This window comes from Musca autumnalis, unplaced genomic scaffold, assembly GCF_047663935.1.
Source record: "Musca autumnalis isolate F117 unplaced genomic scaffold, ASM4766393v1 scaffold_1, whole genome shotgun sequence".
In the NCBI taxonomy this organism is placed as follows: Eukaryota; Metazoa; Arthropoda; class Insecta; order Diptera; family Muscidae; genus Musca; species Musca autumnalis.
Window position 1 is genome coordinate 217967872 of NW_027411644.1, and position 16189 is coordinate 217984060.

The window sequence follows — 16189 nt, forward strand, 5'->3', positions numbered from 1 at the left end:
ATGGTTTTTCTACTTTGCTCTGGTCATTTATTTAATAATGAACTTGTGCTACTGTTCAAATGTTTGAAGTTGCTGCTGTTGTTGTTGGCCATTTGACTAAAGTTTGTTGTCTGTGGTGTTATAGGCTTTGTAAGCCAATATCATAAGTGCTTGTTAAATTGTTATTTGTATTCGTCGTCGTCATCATCATTATCAGAGGCGTAATGTAAACGTTTCTGAATAGAAGTTGTAGGTGGGACATATGAAATTAGACGTGACATGTTGTCTCATCGATTTGGTGAAAAACAATTATTAAAGTATTATCATAAACTATTAGTTTTGTATGTGAAGCTGTTAAATAATTAACACTCTATTGATTAGCGTGGGAAAAAGTTAGGTGAGCTCTAAAGACTAAAAGGAGGAGAAGCTGAAGTGTTATGATTGTGGCCTTCTATGGATAGGATATATTAGGACATCATTTTTATAGGCCTCCTACAGATCGGATACCTTATATAGTACTCGTATAGATAAGGAATCTTTTATAGGTATCCTATATAGGAGACTTTTTATATGTCTCATATGCATAGGATACCTTCTATAGGTCTCCTAAAGATATGAAACTTTAAATAGTTCTCCTATTGAGAGAAGACCTTCTGTGTGGTCTCCTATTGACATGATACCTTCTATAGGCGCGCTAACGAGAAGAGATCTTCTATAGGTCTCCTTTTGATAGGCGAGCTTTCTTAGGTCTGCTAATGATAGTCAATCGAAAAATATTTTTTTAAAAATCCACGTTTATAGTTGTGGTAGTCCCTCAAGAAATATTCTTTAAAGATCCACGTTTATAGCTGTAATAGTCCCTCAAGAAATATTCTTTAAAAATCCACGTTATAGCTGTGATAGTCACTCAAAAAATATTCTTTAAAAATCCATGTGCATAGCTCTGATAGTCCTTTGAAAAATATTCTTTAAAAATCCACGTTTATAGCTCTGATAATCATTCAAAAAATATTCTTAAAAATCCCCGTTTATAGCTGTGATAATCATTCGAAAAATATTCTTAACAATCCCCGTTTATAGCTGTGATAGCCCTCATGAAATATTCTATAAAAATCCATGTTTATAGCTGTGATAGTCCCTCCAGAAATATTTTTCAAGAATCCACGTTTATAGCTTTGTAAAGTCTTTAAGAAATATTCTCTAAAAATCCACGTTTATAGATATGTCAAAGCATCAATAAATATTCTTTAAAAATCCACGTTTAAAGCTCTGTTGAACCTTCAAAAAATATTCTTTAAAAGTCCAGGTTTATAGCTTTGATAGTCCTCCGAAAAATATTCTTAAAAATCCATGTTTATAGCTCTGATAGCCACTCCAAACATATTCTTTAAAAATCCACGTTTATAGCTCTGTTGAACCTTCAAGAAATATTCTTTAAAAATCCACGTTTATAGCTCTGTTGAACCTTCAAGAAATATTCTTTAAAAATCCACGTTTATAGCTCTGTTGAACCTTCAAGAAATATTCCTTAAAAATCCATGTTTATAGCTCTGTTGAACCTTCAAGAAATATTCTTTAAAAATCCACGTTTATAGCTCTGTTGAACCTTCAAGAAATATTCTTTAAAAATCCACGTTTATAGCTCTGTTGAACCTTCAAGAAATATTCCTTAAAAATCCATGTTTATAGCTCTGTTGAACCTTCAAGAAATATTCTTTAAAAATCCACGTTTATAGCTCTGTTGAACCTTCAAGAAATATTCTTTAAAAACCAACTTTAAAGCTCTGTTGAACCTTCAAGAAATATTCTTTAAAAATCCACGTTTATAGCTCTGTTGAACCTTCAAGAAATATTCTTTAAAAATCCACGTTTATAGCTCTGTTGAACCTTCAAGAAATATTCTTTAAAAATCCACGTTTATAGCTCTGTTGAACCTTCAAGAAATATTCTTTAAAAATCCACGTTTATAGCTCTGTTGAACCTTCAAGAAATATTCTTTAAATGTCCAGGTTTATAGCTCTGTTGAACCTTCAAGAAATATTCTTTTAAAAATCCACGTTTATAGCTCTGTTGAACCTTCAAGAAATATTCTTTAAAAATCCACGTTTATAGCTCTGTTGAACCTTCAAGAAATATTCTTTAAAAATCCACGTTTATAGCTCTGTTGAACCTTCAAGAAATATTCTTTAAAAATCCACGTTTAAAACTCTGTTGAACTTTCAAAAAATATTCTTTAAATGTCCAGGTTTATAGCTCTGTTGTACCTTCAAAAATTTTGTTTAATCCGGGTTTATAGCTTTGATAGTCCTCCGAAAAAACTCCACGTTTATAGCTCTGATAGTCACTCCAAAAATATTCTTTAAAAATCCACGTTTATAGCTCTGTTGAACCTTCAAGAAATATTCTTTAAAAATTTGAGCCTGGAAAGTTCGCACTCTTTATAGAGAAGGTGCAGTTTACGCATTGGCAGATGTACTTGAAAAGTACAAGGCCGACATTACTGCCATACAGGAAATACGATGGAACGGGGAAGGCGTCAAACAACTCCTAAAGGTTATGCACTGTATTATAGCTGCCATGACACAAAGCTTGAGTTTGGTTGCGGATTTGTAGTTGGTCGGAGGTTAAAACATCTGGTATGCAGCTTCACCCCAGTGAATGAAAGACTCGATTTTTTTTTGCTTCGATTAAAAATTCTTCAACATCAGCCTTATTTGTTTTCATGAAGCCAAGGACGAACAGACCAAAGATATATTTTACGAGCGCTTAGAAGAAACTTATGACCGTTGCCCTGCCCATGACATTAAAATAATACTAGGCGATTTTAATGCCAAAATTGGAGAGGAGAATATCTTTGGCCCAACAGTCGGGAAATTCAGTCTCCACAGTGAAACATCTGACAGTGGTATGAGGCTGATAAACTCTACAGCTGCAAGAAACATGGTAGTTAGCAGATCTTGCTGTCGCCAGATCAAAGAACAAGAAATCAAATTGATCACGTTGTGCGTACGATCGTTCCGAGGTGCAAACATAGACTCGGACCACTACCTTGTTGCAGCAAAGGTACGTACCATTTTAAACGTAGCAAACAAAGTGCGAACAGATACAACACGGAAGTTGGACATCGGTAAGCTGCAAACACAACAGATAGCCACGGCATATTCCACTCAATTAGCCCAATTGCTTAATGAAAGCACTCCTCTTCCCGATAACATATCAGCACAATGGCAAAATATTGCCCACTCCATGCAAACAGCCGCAAAATCAGTACTTGGATACCTGAGACCTCCACCAAGGAATCCATGGTATGACCAGGAGTGTCGTGCTGCTACCGAAGAGAAAAATGCGTGCGTAGCGCACGAGAGAGGTATCGGGAGAAAAGGAGAGAGGAGAAACGTCTTTTCCGCATGAAAAAGAGAGAAATGGAAGAGCGGGAGTGTGAACAAATCGAGATGTACAGGAGACAGAATGAAGTCCGAAAATTCTACCAAAGAGTGAAACATCAAGCTGATGGCTTTGAAACTGGCACATCCTCCTGTAGAGACCAGCAAGGTAATCTGATACAGATAGTGTGCTAAGGATATGGAAAGAGCATTTTTCCAATCCGGCCAAGATGAGGTAAAGACAGCAATAAACCGGCTGAAGAATAATAAGGCAGCAGGAGCTGATGGCCTACCAGCCGAACTGTTTAAAACCGGAGGCGACACGCGGATAAGGTGTATGCATCAGCTAGTTAGCTCCCTCTGGCAGGAAGAACGCGTACCCGACGATTGGAACCTGAGCATCCTGTGTCCCGTCCATAGAAAGGAGATAAGACTTTATGCTCCAACTATAGGGGCATAAGTCTTCTCCCTATCGTCTACAAGATAGTGTCAGGGATATTGTGCGAACGACTAAAGCCCATGGTCCACGATATAATTGGACCATACCAATGCGGCTTTAGACCTGGCAAGTCCACCATTGACCAGATATTTACCCTGCGGCAGATCGAAACCTACCACCTTTTTGTCGATTATAAAGCAGCCTTCGACAGCCTGTTACGTTCAAAGTTATTCCAAGCCATGTCTGAATTTGGTATCCCCACAAAGCTCATTCGGCTTTGTAAAATGACTCTAACTGAGACAAGATCTTCAGTTAAAATAGGAAAGAACCTCTCCGAAGAGTTTTGTACCAAAAAAGGTTTCAGGCAAGGAGACAGCCTTTCGTGTGATCTTTTCAACATCCTGCTAGAAAAGGTTGTATGAGAGTCAAACGTTAAAAGAAGTGGCACAATCTACACCAATAGCCACATGTTACTTGCTTATGCTTATGATATAGACATCATGGGACGATCAGTAAAAGAAGTAACTGCTACCTTTATGAAGGTCGAAGGAGAATCTGCTAAAGTGGGTCTGGCGGTAAACTGCGAGAAGACCAAGTTGATGGTGTCGACGCGCAATGCGTCCATTGAAATCGAACCAACTGTTGAAGTTGGTTCCTATAATATTGAGGTAATAAAAGACTTCGTCTACCTCGGCACCTCCGTAAACACAACAAACGACATCAGTTGTAAAATTAAAAGAAGAATTGTATTGGCCAACAGATGCTACTTTGGCTTAAGTAAGCACTTCAAAAACAAAGCCACAACTCGTCAAACAAAAATAACGCTTTACAAAACACTGATACTACCCGTGCTGATGTATGGTTCCGAAGCCTAGGTACTTGCGCAAGCAGATGAGGCAGTGCTTGGCGTGTTTGAGAGAAAAATTCTTCGAAAGATCTACGGACCAATCTGCGTTTACAGTGAATATAGATGTCGTATGAACCACGAGCTGTATCTGCTATACAACAACATCAATATAGTTAAACGTATCGAGATGCAGCGATTGCGTTGGCTGGACCATATACTAAGAATGAGTGATGATGAACCCGCTAAAAAGGCGTATAAGTTTGGGCCACATGGCGGTGCACACAGAATTGACAGGTTAAAGAATAGATGGTGCAATCAAGTGGATGAAGAGATGACAAGGCGCGGTATTCCAGAAAGCGAAGCACTAAATAGAGAGAATTGGAGATCTTTTCTTAGTTCGGTCTATGGAATAAATGTTCTGTAATGGGCCATCTAAGTAAGTAAGTAGTTCACTTCGCAGTTCCAATGGCCCACAATTTTTCTTTGAACAAACTGCGTATACGTATTATCACAGGTTACATGTCATGGTGTTACTCATACGTTTTGGAACTAGTACACGGACCTAGGAACTAGACCTCCTTATATAGGTATCCAATAAATGGAAGACCTAATATAGGTCTTCTTAAGATTTAAGCCGTTTTTGCAGGCCTCCTATAAATAGGAGGTCTTCTATGCGCCTCCCATCGATAAGAGGCCGTCTATAGGCCTTCCATATGCCTCTTATAGATTGGAGGCATCCTATATAAGATAGGAGGCCTTCTAAATGTCTCCTACAAATAGAAGACTGCCTATAGATTTCGTATAAATAAGAGACTCCTATAGGTATCCTATACATGGGAGATCTTCCATTGGTTTTTCATAGCTAAGAGACTTCCTATAGGTCTCTTATAGGTAGGACACTTTCTATGCCTCTTTTATATAGACAAAACCTTCCATAGGTCTCCTATATATAGGAACTTCTATAGGTCTCTATAGGTCTTCTATATACATAGGAGACCTTCTACGAGTCTCCTATAGATAAAAAACACCATATAGATCTCCTAGGTCTGCAATGAATAGGAGACAATAAGAGACTTTCTAAGAGTCTTTTATAAATAGGAGATATTTCAAACCTTCGACAACCTCTCCAAGTAACAACTATAATATCATCGACGCATCAGATGGGTCATTTAAGTTCTGGCGATTGTTGTCATTGTGTTGCGTGTACGCATTTATTAGCCATTGGCAAACATTGACATTCTATTTTTCCACTTTTGTTGCAGCATCAATGTTTACAAAATGCATACAGGGTCTAAAAACAAAGCAATCAGACATCACTGGCAAGTACTTTTGAATCTTTCCATGGGTCAGTTGACTTTTCGGGGGGCCTTTCAATGTATGTATTATTGTTATGCGGCAAAGTCGTGTAACATCCGTTCACAGGTTGATGCAATGGAGTGCGTTAATGTCTAGAACAAACACATACATACCACACGGACATGAATGTATCCAGCCAACCATCGAATGTTGTATGTTTTTTTATTTATATGTGGAATTTCGATAGAATGCAATTTTGTAGGCATAGAACTGCACTCAAATATGCGCAGTAATGAAATATGGGTATGGTGGTATTTTCTAGAAGCACAGCCAAGGCATTATTAACTTAGTAATTAGCATTCTTACACGTTTTCCATTTGCTAATCGTAAAATGCAATAATTTTATCTTAAAAAAGTTCACAGCATGACTACATATTTAGGTTGAATATTTGGTGTGTTTGTGGTAAGATTTTGAAAATGAAAGTCGTCATAGAAGCAAATAAATATAAGCCTATTGACACAAGTTTCATCTCTCAAAAATAATGACATTGAAAAATTACAACAAAGTGAGTGATTGTTCGTTCGTCTTACTTTTTCTCATTCAAAAAAATCGAAAAAAAACAGTTTTTCATTGTTACCGGACCATGTGTTAATTTGATTTTTTGAAATAAATACCATTATCCATAATCCACTTAAAGCATATCAATATGCCATGATTATTAAACATTATCTTTACATCATTAATTAATTGTTTCCAACAGAATCTATTACACTTGACAAACAAGCTCGATCACTCAATTCACCAATTATTCAGCGTAATTAAACAAAAACAAAAAAGAAGGCGAAACATGTTGCTAAATATCAAAGCCCTTAAGCTTAACCCACATTATCCACTCTTAGAAAAATAAAAAAAGAAACGTCAAGGTCTCATTGTAGCAAAAATAATGCCAACTGCAACATTGAGACCGACAAAAAAAAAACAGACAAAAAAACAAACTCGTTAAAAGCTTTAAGAGCAACGAAACAACGAACCAAAAAACGGATTTACGCACAAAAGTGAAACAATTTGCTAAGATATCTGAAATCTAATCACAGCAGCAGCCAGCACATGCCGTACGCACAAAAGTAGATGGTGCGACGGCCAATGAGTTGGTTTAGGTAATTCACATGAATGGTTTAGATCGAATGATCGAACATACATACTAAGTGATTGGCAACATGCATACACACGCACTATAACCGGTGGCCAAAATAATTTCCAAGAGCAGCAACAACAACAACAACGATGCAACTCTTAAACAATCTCAAAATTAACGGACGGATACACATAATTAAGCGTTAAAATTATATCTGTCAAATCTCAAATTAAACTCGTATTACAAATGAATCGTATAAATTAAAATCTTAACTAACTTTTAGAACAAAAACAACAACAAGAACATTAACAAAAATTCTTTAGAAAAAAGAACCAACAACATAGTACAACAATAATAACAACAACTGAAAACGAAAATTGAGTGGAAAAATCGAACATTTGCACTAATTGCATAAATGCGTCGTCGTTTGCCTGACATTTATTCTACGCATATGCGCAGTGCATATGTTAGTGAGAGGTAGGGTTGCCATGTATTTTTGGAATTTATAAATATTTTGTCAGTAGGGCATAGGCACAATATCTTCGTTATTCAGATACATTACCAACGTTTCCATCGGTCGTGAATACAATATGCAATATGCAGATACATTGTTCAAGTTTCTATCTATCGTTCCTATAGGTCATAGATACTATATCCAAGTTATCTAGATACATTATCCACGTTCATTTAGGCCATAGGTACAATATTCACGTCCCTATAGATCATAGATACAATATCCAGATACATAATTCAGGTTCTTGTAATTCAATATCCACATCATCCATGTTACTATAGGGCATAGATAAATATCCACGGCATCCGTACACATTATACATGTTCCTATATAGATACATATCCCAAAAGAATCACAACAAGAACAGTATCAGCAATAACAATAACTATCAAATCAAACAACAACGAGCCTATATTACACAGATACAATATCCACGTTATCCAGATAATTTATCTAAGGTTCTATACAACATCCATATTATCCAGATACTTTATCTACGTTTCTATAGGTCACAGAAACAATATCCACGTTATCTAAATACTTTATCTACGTTTCTATACAATATCGACGTTATCCAGATAATTTATCTACGTTTCTGTAGGCCACACATACAATATCCACGTTATCCAAATAATTTATCTAGGTTTTTATAGGTCACAGGTACAATATCCGCGTGATCCAGATACTTTATCTACGTTTCCATATAATATCGACGTTATCCAGATAATGTATCTACGTTTCTATACAATATCGACGTTGTCCAGATACTTTATCTACGTTTCTATAGGTCACGGATACAATATCCACGATATCCAGATACTTTATCTACGTTTCTATAAAATATCCACGTTATCCAGATACTTTATCTTCGTTTCTATAGGTCACAGATAGAGTATTCACGTTATCCAGATACTTTATCTTCGTTTCTATAGGTCACAGATAGAGTATTCACGTTATCCAGATACTTTATCTAAGTTTCTATAGGTCACAGATAGAGTATCCACGTTATCCAGATACTTTATCTACTTTTCTATAGGTCGCAGATACAGTATCCACATTATCCAGATACATTATATGCGTTTCTATAGGCCACAGAAACAGTATCCATGTTATTCAGATACTTTATCTACAGATACAATATCCACGTTATCCAGATAATTTATCTATGTTTCTATACAACATCCATATTATCCAGATACTTTACGTTTCTATAGGTCACAGAAACAATAACCACGTTATCCAGATACTTTATCTACGTTTCTATAGGTCACAGATACTATCCACTTTATCCAGATACTTTATCTACGTTTCTATAGGTCACAGATACAGTATCCACTTTATCCATATACTTTATCTACGTTTCTATAGGTCACAGATACAGTATCCTCGTTATCAAGATACTTTATCTACGTTTCTATAGGTGACAGATACAGTATCCACGTTATCCATATACTTTATCTTCGTTTCTATAGGTCACAGATACAGTATCCACATTACCCAGATACTTTATCTACGTTTCTATAGGGCACAGATACAGTATCCTCGTTATCAAGATACTTTATCTACGTTTCTATAGGTCACAGATACAGTATCCACATTATCCAGATACTTTATCTACGTTTCTATAGGTCACAGATGCAGTATCCACGTTATCCAGACACTTTATCAACGTTTCCATAGGTCACAAATGCAGTATCCACTTTGTCCAGATACTTTATCCACGTTTCTATAAGTCACAGATACAGTATCCACGTTTCTATAAGTCACAGATACAGTATCCGTGTTATTCATATACTTTATCTACGTTTCTATAGGTCACATACACAGTATCCTCGTTATCAAGATACTTCATCTACGTTTCTATAGGTCACAAATACAGTATCCACATTATCCACATACTTTATCTACGTTTCTATAGGTCACAGATACAGTATCCACGTTACCCAGATACTTTATCTACGTCACAAATACAGTATCAACGTTATCCAGATACTTTATCTACGTTTCTATAGGCCACAGATACACTACCCACGTTATTCAGATCCATATACTTTATCTACGGTTATATAGGTCACAGATACAGTATCCACGTTATCCATATACTTTATCTACGTTTCTATAGGTCACAGATACAGTATCCACGTTATCCAGATATTTTATCAACGTTTCTATAGGTCACACATACCGTATCCTAGTTATCAACATACTTTATCTACGTTTCTATAGGTCACAGATACAGTATCCACGTTATCCAGTTAATTTATCTACATTTCTACAGGTTACATATACAGTATCCACGTTATCCAGATACTTTATCTACGTTTCTATAGATCACAGATACGGTATCCTCGTTAACCAGACACTTTATCTACGTTTCTATAGGTCACAGATACAGTATCCACGTTTATCTACGTTTCTATAGGTCACAGATACAATATCCACGTTATCCAGATACTTTATCTACGTTTCTATAGGTCACAGATACAGTATCCACGTTATCCAGATACTTTATCTACGTTTCTATAGGCCACAGATACAGTATCGACGTTATCCAGATACTTTATCTACGTTTCTATAGGTCACAGATACAGTATCCACGTTATCCAGATAATATATCTACGTTTCTATAGGCCACAGATACAGTATCGACGTTATCCAGAGACTTTATCTACATTTCTATAGGTCACAGATACAGTATACACGTTATCCAAATACTTTATCTACGTTTCTACACAATATCCACGTTATCTGGATACTTTATCCACCTTTGTATAGATCACAGATACAATATCCACGTTATCCAGATACATTATCAATGTTTCCAAAGCTCATAGATACAGTATCTATGTTATACAATATCGAAGTTTCTATAGTTTTACTTACACGTTATCCAGTTACATTATCTACGTATAGTTCATAGATACATTATCTCCGTTTATACAAATATCATCTCTGTTACCCTTATTGGTCTTCCGTGAATAAGGGACTGGTCAGGGAATGTGCCCTCCATCATTTAATTTTTTTAATCCATAACTTTCATTGGTCGAAATTCGGTATCCCTAATCGTAGAACTCCGTATTTGCTGCGCATTATTTTGTAAAGAACAAAAAAATCTATTTATACTAGTTACGGCGTTGAACAGCTACTACAGCCACCATGGAAAAGGAATGCACAAGTTATGCCAGATTCTAGAACGAATTGTGAAAAGGCCCATAAGAATCACAACAACAACAGCAGCAACAACAATAACTATCAAATCAAACAACAACGAGCCTATAGTGGGAACCGGTTAGCCAAGGTGTAATTAACAAAACAATAATGTTGATGATGGTGTTTAGTGGCAAATAAACAATTCTAAAATGATGGAGAACAACAACAACCAAACCAACAACAAGGCACAATAAATTAACTTCACTGCATGAATGAAACAAATCAAATCAACTCAAATTTTGCTGATTAAATCTAAATCACCAATAACAACAACTAACCGAGCAACCAACCAACTGTCGTCAATTTGAACTCTTTGGGGGTCTTGCAATTTGGATGACATTTAAAATAACAACAACGATGACAAGTTAATTATATATTGTATTTTTTGGAAAAGCATTTATTTGAACAATGAGACAAACAAAAAAAAAAGAACTTTAATGATTTTTATCATTTAATGAAAACTTTGAGTGGTTTATTTAGAAAATCGTTTTTATCTCTGATTTGTTTTTTTTTTGTGTTTGGGAGAAGTAATTGTGTAAATACATACATATGTTGGAGCTTAGGTAAGATATGTTACATTGATAGAAGAATAATTAATGGGTTTCATATGCTTGGGTATTTAGTTAAGAAAGTTACAAATTATTAAAAAGGGTTTGGTGTTAATTTTAATGATTGTAGCAAAAAAAGAAAACAAAGATATGTACATATATTTCGTCAAACGAAAGCCAAACTCTGAAGTCACTGAAACTTTCGGTGCTAGTGTATTGATCCTTAGCATATGTACTACTTAGACAACACATAAGGTAATAATTGTGTAATTAAAGTTATGCGAGAAGGGCAACCTCTCACTGAGATGCATCCTCTACAATGGCAACGTGTCCATACTTCTTGTGATAATGTCGCAAAAGCTCTTAAAAACTCTGCCGGTTCTCAACTCATATGGCTGATGAGCACTTAGCAATGGAGTATACCTAGGACTAGGACGAAACTTCACACATCGCAATATTTGTTCTTAAGGTTCCAAGAAAATCTATATTGGAGAACATCATCTTTGGGTGACGTAGGGGATGAAAGATACCAAAGATCAGTCCTGACGGACTTTAACATGGCAAAGCCCAGGATTTATCTTGGTCCCTTTTTCATTGCAACTGTATAGCGATCTCCCCGTGGTGTCACCTGGGGATCTGGCTTTAACACTCGTAAAAGGTACACATTAGGGTTATGACTTTTTTACCACCTCATATCCCTGTATCATAGCGTGATGAGAGTTTTGAGACCTTTGCCATAAGATTACATAAAATCTTAACTATAAGGTAATTCGATGAAAAAACCTCACGCACAAAATGATTTTAAAATTTGTATTTATCAAAATTATGGGCAATTTTTGGAAGTCACTGTAAGCAGATATACATTTGAAAGTAAACTTTAGAGCCACATGAGATAATAAAACTGACATCACATTTATTTCTCACTAATTTTCTTCAATTCTGAGAATCGTAAAAATTTCGTAAACGCTTTTATTCAAAGATATAATTTTTTAACAAAAAACAAAAAATTTAAAATTTTTTCAAAGTGGTTTGTGCATGGCCTTTTTCAATATTTGAATGGAATAAACGTTATTATAGTTCTTAGTAGGTTTATATTTATTCATTCGTGCAACAAAAAAAAATTTTGAATTTTTTTTTTCATTTCATGCATTTTTGTAAAAAATTATTTTTTAAAATCGATTTGTGCTTGAACTTTTTTTATATTTCAATGGCGTAGTGAATAATAGGCAAAAGTTCATTCATCCCTGCTACAGGAAATCATTTTTGAGAAAAAATGTCAAAAAATCATAACCCTAGTACACATAGAGAAGAGATATTGTAGGGACAATCATATTCTAAGAACAAAATATTTTCAGATTTTTAAAATACAATATTTTATTCTTAAAATATGATTGCCCCAACAATATCTCTTTTCTGTGTGTAGTGAGCTAATATGTGCCGCGCATTCACCAATAAGAACGTTAAAAGCTTAAGTTGGGCGCCATGTTACTAACGCTCCCCTAGAAGAAAGCAGCATACTATGAAAAAACGAAAGAAAGGAAAACAAACCCCTCTAAAGTTGACGAACCCTAGAAAACGTTTTAAGGACCACGATCTGCGAATCTACTCCTGGTACTTCGCACTCTGTATAGACATAGTGCAGTGGTGGATTGGGAAAGGCGTCACAACAACACCTAAAGGTGACGCACTGCATTATAGCTGTCATGACACAAAGCATGACTTTGATTGCGGATTTGTAGTTGGTCACCGTATAACATATGTATGTTATTCTGTTAGTAAGCATGGACTTGCCCATAATATCGCTGTAAACAAGACCACAAGGAGTAACATCGGTATACATTTCCTTCCATTTCCTTAAACAAAAATGTCGAATTTTTTGTTGGAATCTAAGTTTGGACAACATATTACGAAGGCCACATTTTAGGCCGAATCGGCTGGTGCGATCGAGTGTTGTCGTGGGCTCCAACCACTACACACGGTGTCATACAGCTTTTTGCAACTTTCAGGATATTTTCTCACGAAGTATGAACTTGCTCCTGATGAAACTTATACCGTCGTATGGAGGGTATTGAATACAAGTTGCTTCAGCAAAAATCAAAGTGATCCGAGAGAAGGTCTTAAAGTAAACTTTTCCAAAATTTTGTGTGGGAGGTAAGAGAAGCAATGGACCGATAGAGTCCATATTGGAACCTCATCTAAGACTGGTAGAAATTTCACGATGTGCAAAGTTTGGATCAAATCGGTTACTCCCATTAAGAATTATGGTGCGCACATATTTTCCGAACATTTTTGAACTTTTGTGGGGGAGGTACCGGAAGGAGTGGACCGATATAATTCATCTTCGAACATAAACTAAGTTTGGACAATATATTACGAAAGCCAAATTTTGGACCGAATCGGTTGATCCATTTGAGAGTTATCGTGCGCACCAGCCAGACAGACGGACAGACAGACGATTTTCTGAAACGATTTTCGTCCAAACATATTCTACACATGGTGCCATAGGGATTTTTTATAGCTTTAGGGTCATTTTCTCAGGAATAGTCGATATCCCTGAAAATACAGGTACCATTGTAATGGGAGCAGCGAAAACAAGTTATAATATAATAATTGTTCCACCAACATCTCAGGCAGAAGACTTCTATCATATCAATGAGTACACCCCGCTTTATATTAGCTTAATGAACACTTGAACAAATTCAACTTTGATAGAACGTATAATGTATTTTGTATTTATGCGCGTGCATGAAAATCAAGATATTGTAAAGAAACGTATTTGGGTTATACGGACGATCAAAGAGGTATGGTTGTAATGCTATTATTTTTTTATTGGGTACCCACCTGAGCCAATGTTGCCACTGTCAAACCGAAAGTGAAAGCAATTTGTGGTATAGAAGGACTCCATTCTGAACCTCCGGTACAGCTGCCAACACCAATGACCACCAAAAAGAAGGTACCAATCAATTCGGCCAACAATTGTCGCCAGATCTTCTTGTTGTCTGTGACATCTTTAACACCAACTACGGCTGACATGTCTGCAATAAATAAAAAGAAAATTTTGAGTTTGATTTTGTTTATATAAATTGCATAAATGAGAATAGAGTGTGAAGGAAGATGAAGTGTATTTTGAGTATTTAGGAGGAATAAAAAACACATTAAAAATATTTTGTTAGTCCATATTTACATTAGGCAATTTTCCTTGCGGAAATTGTAAGTTTGTCGGTGAGAGAGGGTGTTGAGAGGCAAAGGGTTACCATATGCCTCACCGCTCTTTCCTTCAAAATGACAATTGCGGCAAGAAAAATTGCCTAATATAAATATCAACTTATAGTCATAATTTGTAAATAATTTTGTAAAAATCTGCAAGGGTGCTTCGAGTTTCTGACTCTTGGGATTGTCTGAGCAAAAACGTCCACTACGGTGAAAATCGAGGTTCCCGATTTTGATTTGAATAACTGAATCTCTTTTCGCCGATTAAAATACAATATTACAATATACAGACTTGGTATGCCCTTTATAGGTTTTCCAAGTTTATAGTACGATTACATTAGAGTTTTTTGCCGGGTTAACCCTCTCCATGAGGATTTATTTGACGTTTGCGCTATGGAATTGACATTTGAAACTCAAACCCACTGGGTTAATCTGGTTAAGTGTAACCGGACTACAATGGTCTTTGGATGAATGAAATCGATGAAAAATTATAAAAGTTAAAGTCAAATAATCTATATATATAAAAGAGTAGTGAGGTGAGTGACTGACTGACTGACTGACTGATTCATCAACGCCCAGACGAAACCGCTGAAGCTAGAAAGTTGAAATTTTGGGTGTAGGTTACTGTTGGTGTGTAGGGGTGAGATAAGGCTGGGTTTTTGGAAATTCGACCTAGAAGTGTACGAAAAGTACTAAAAGGTACTAAATATGGTACCCTTTGTATTAGGCAAAGAGTAAGAGCTAGAATTCTGAAATTTGGAATGAGGGTCACTGATGGAGAGTTAGAAAGATGTACCAAAAGGTTTTTGGAAATTCGAACTACAATGGTACGAAAAGTACTAAATGGTACTAATTTTAGTACAATTTGGATTTGTGTGAAAGGATAGAGCTGGAATCCTGAAATTTGAAATTAGGGTACCTTGTGGAGAGTAACAAAGAAAGGTTTTTGGAAATTCGAACTATAAGTGCACGAATAGTACTAAATGGTACTAAATTTAGTACAATTTGGATTTGGGTGAACGGATAGAGCTGGAATATAGGCATTTGGAATGAGGGTCACTGATGAAGTGTAATAATGAAAGGTTTTTGGAAATTCGAACTGTAAGGGTATGAAAAGTACTAAATGGTACTAAATTTAGTACAATTTTGATTTGGGTGAACGGATTGAGCTGGCATACAGACATTTGGAATGAGGGTCACTGATGAAGAGTAACAATGAAAGGTTTTTGTAAATTCGAACTATAAAGGTACGAAAAGTACTAAATGGTACTAAATTTAGTACAATATGGGTTTGGGTGAACGAATAGAGCTGGAATCCTGAAATTTGGAATGAAGGTCACTGATGGAGAGTAAAAAAGAAAGGTTTTTGGAAATTCGAACCATAAGTGCACACAAAGTATTAAATGGTACTAAATTTAGTACAATTCGGATTTGGGTGAACGGATAGAGCTGGAATCCTGTAATTTGGAATGAGGATCACTGATGAAGAGTAAAAATGAAAGGTTTTTGGAAATCGAACTATAAGTATACGAAAAGTAATAAATGGTACTAAACTTAGTACAATTTGGGTTTGGGTGAAGGAATTGAGCTGGAATCCTGAAATTTGGAATGAAGGTCACTGATGAAG

The 16189-nt window shown here is 35.8% G+C and overlaps 1 protein-coding gene across 2 annotated transcripts in view; it reads right to left on the minus strand.

The window, feature by feature from the left end:
- LOC141389139 (aquaporin) overlaps positions 1-16189 on the minus strand; it is a 159359-nt gene that overhangs the window by 33027 nt on the left and 110143 nt on the right. For both annotated transcript variants that reach the window (XM_073960205.1, XM_073960204.1), the window contains one exon: positions 14194-14387. In XM_073960205.1, coding sequence (XP_073816306.1) covers positions 14194-14385 — 192 coding nt within the window. In that variant the 5' untranslated portion in view covers positions 14386-14387. The remainder of the gene's footprint in view (positions 1-14193; positions 14388-16189) is intronic.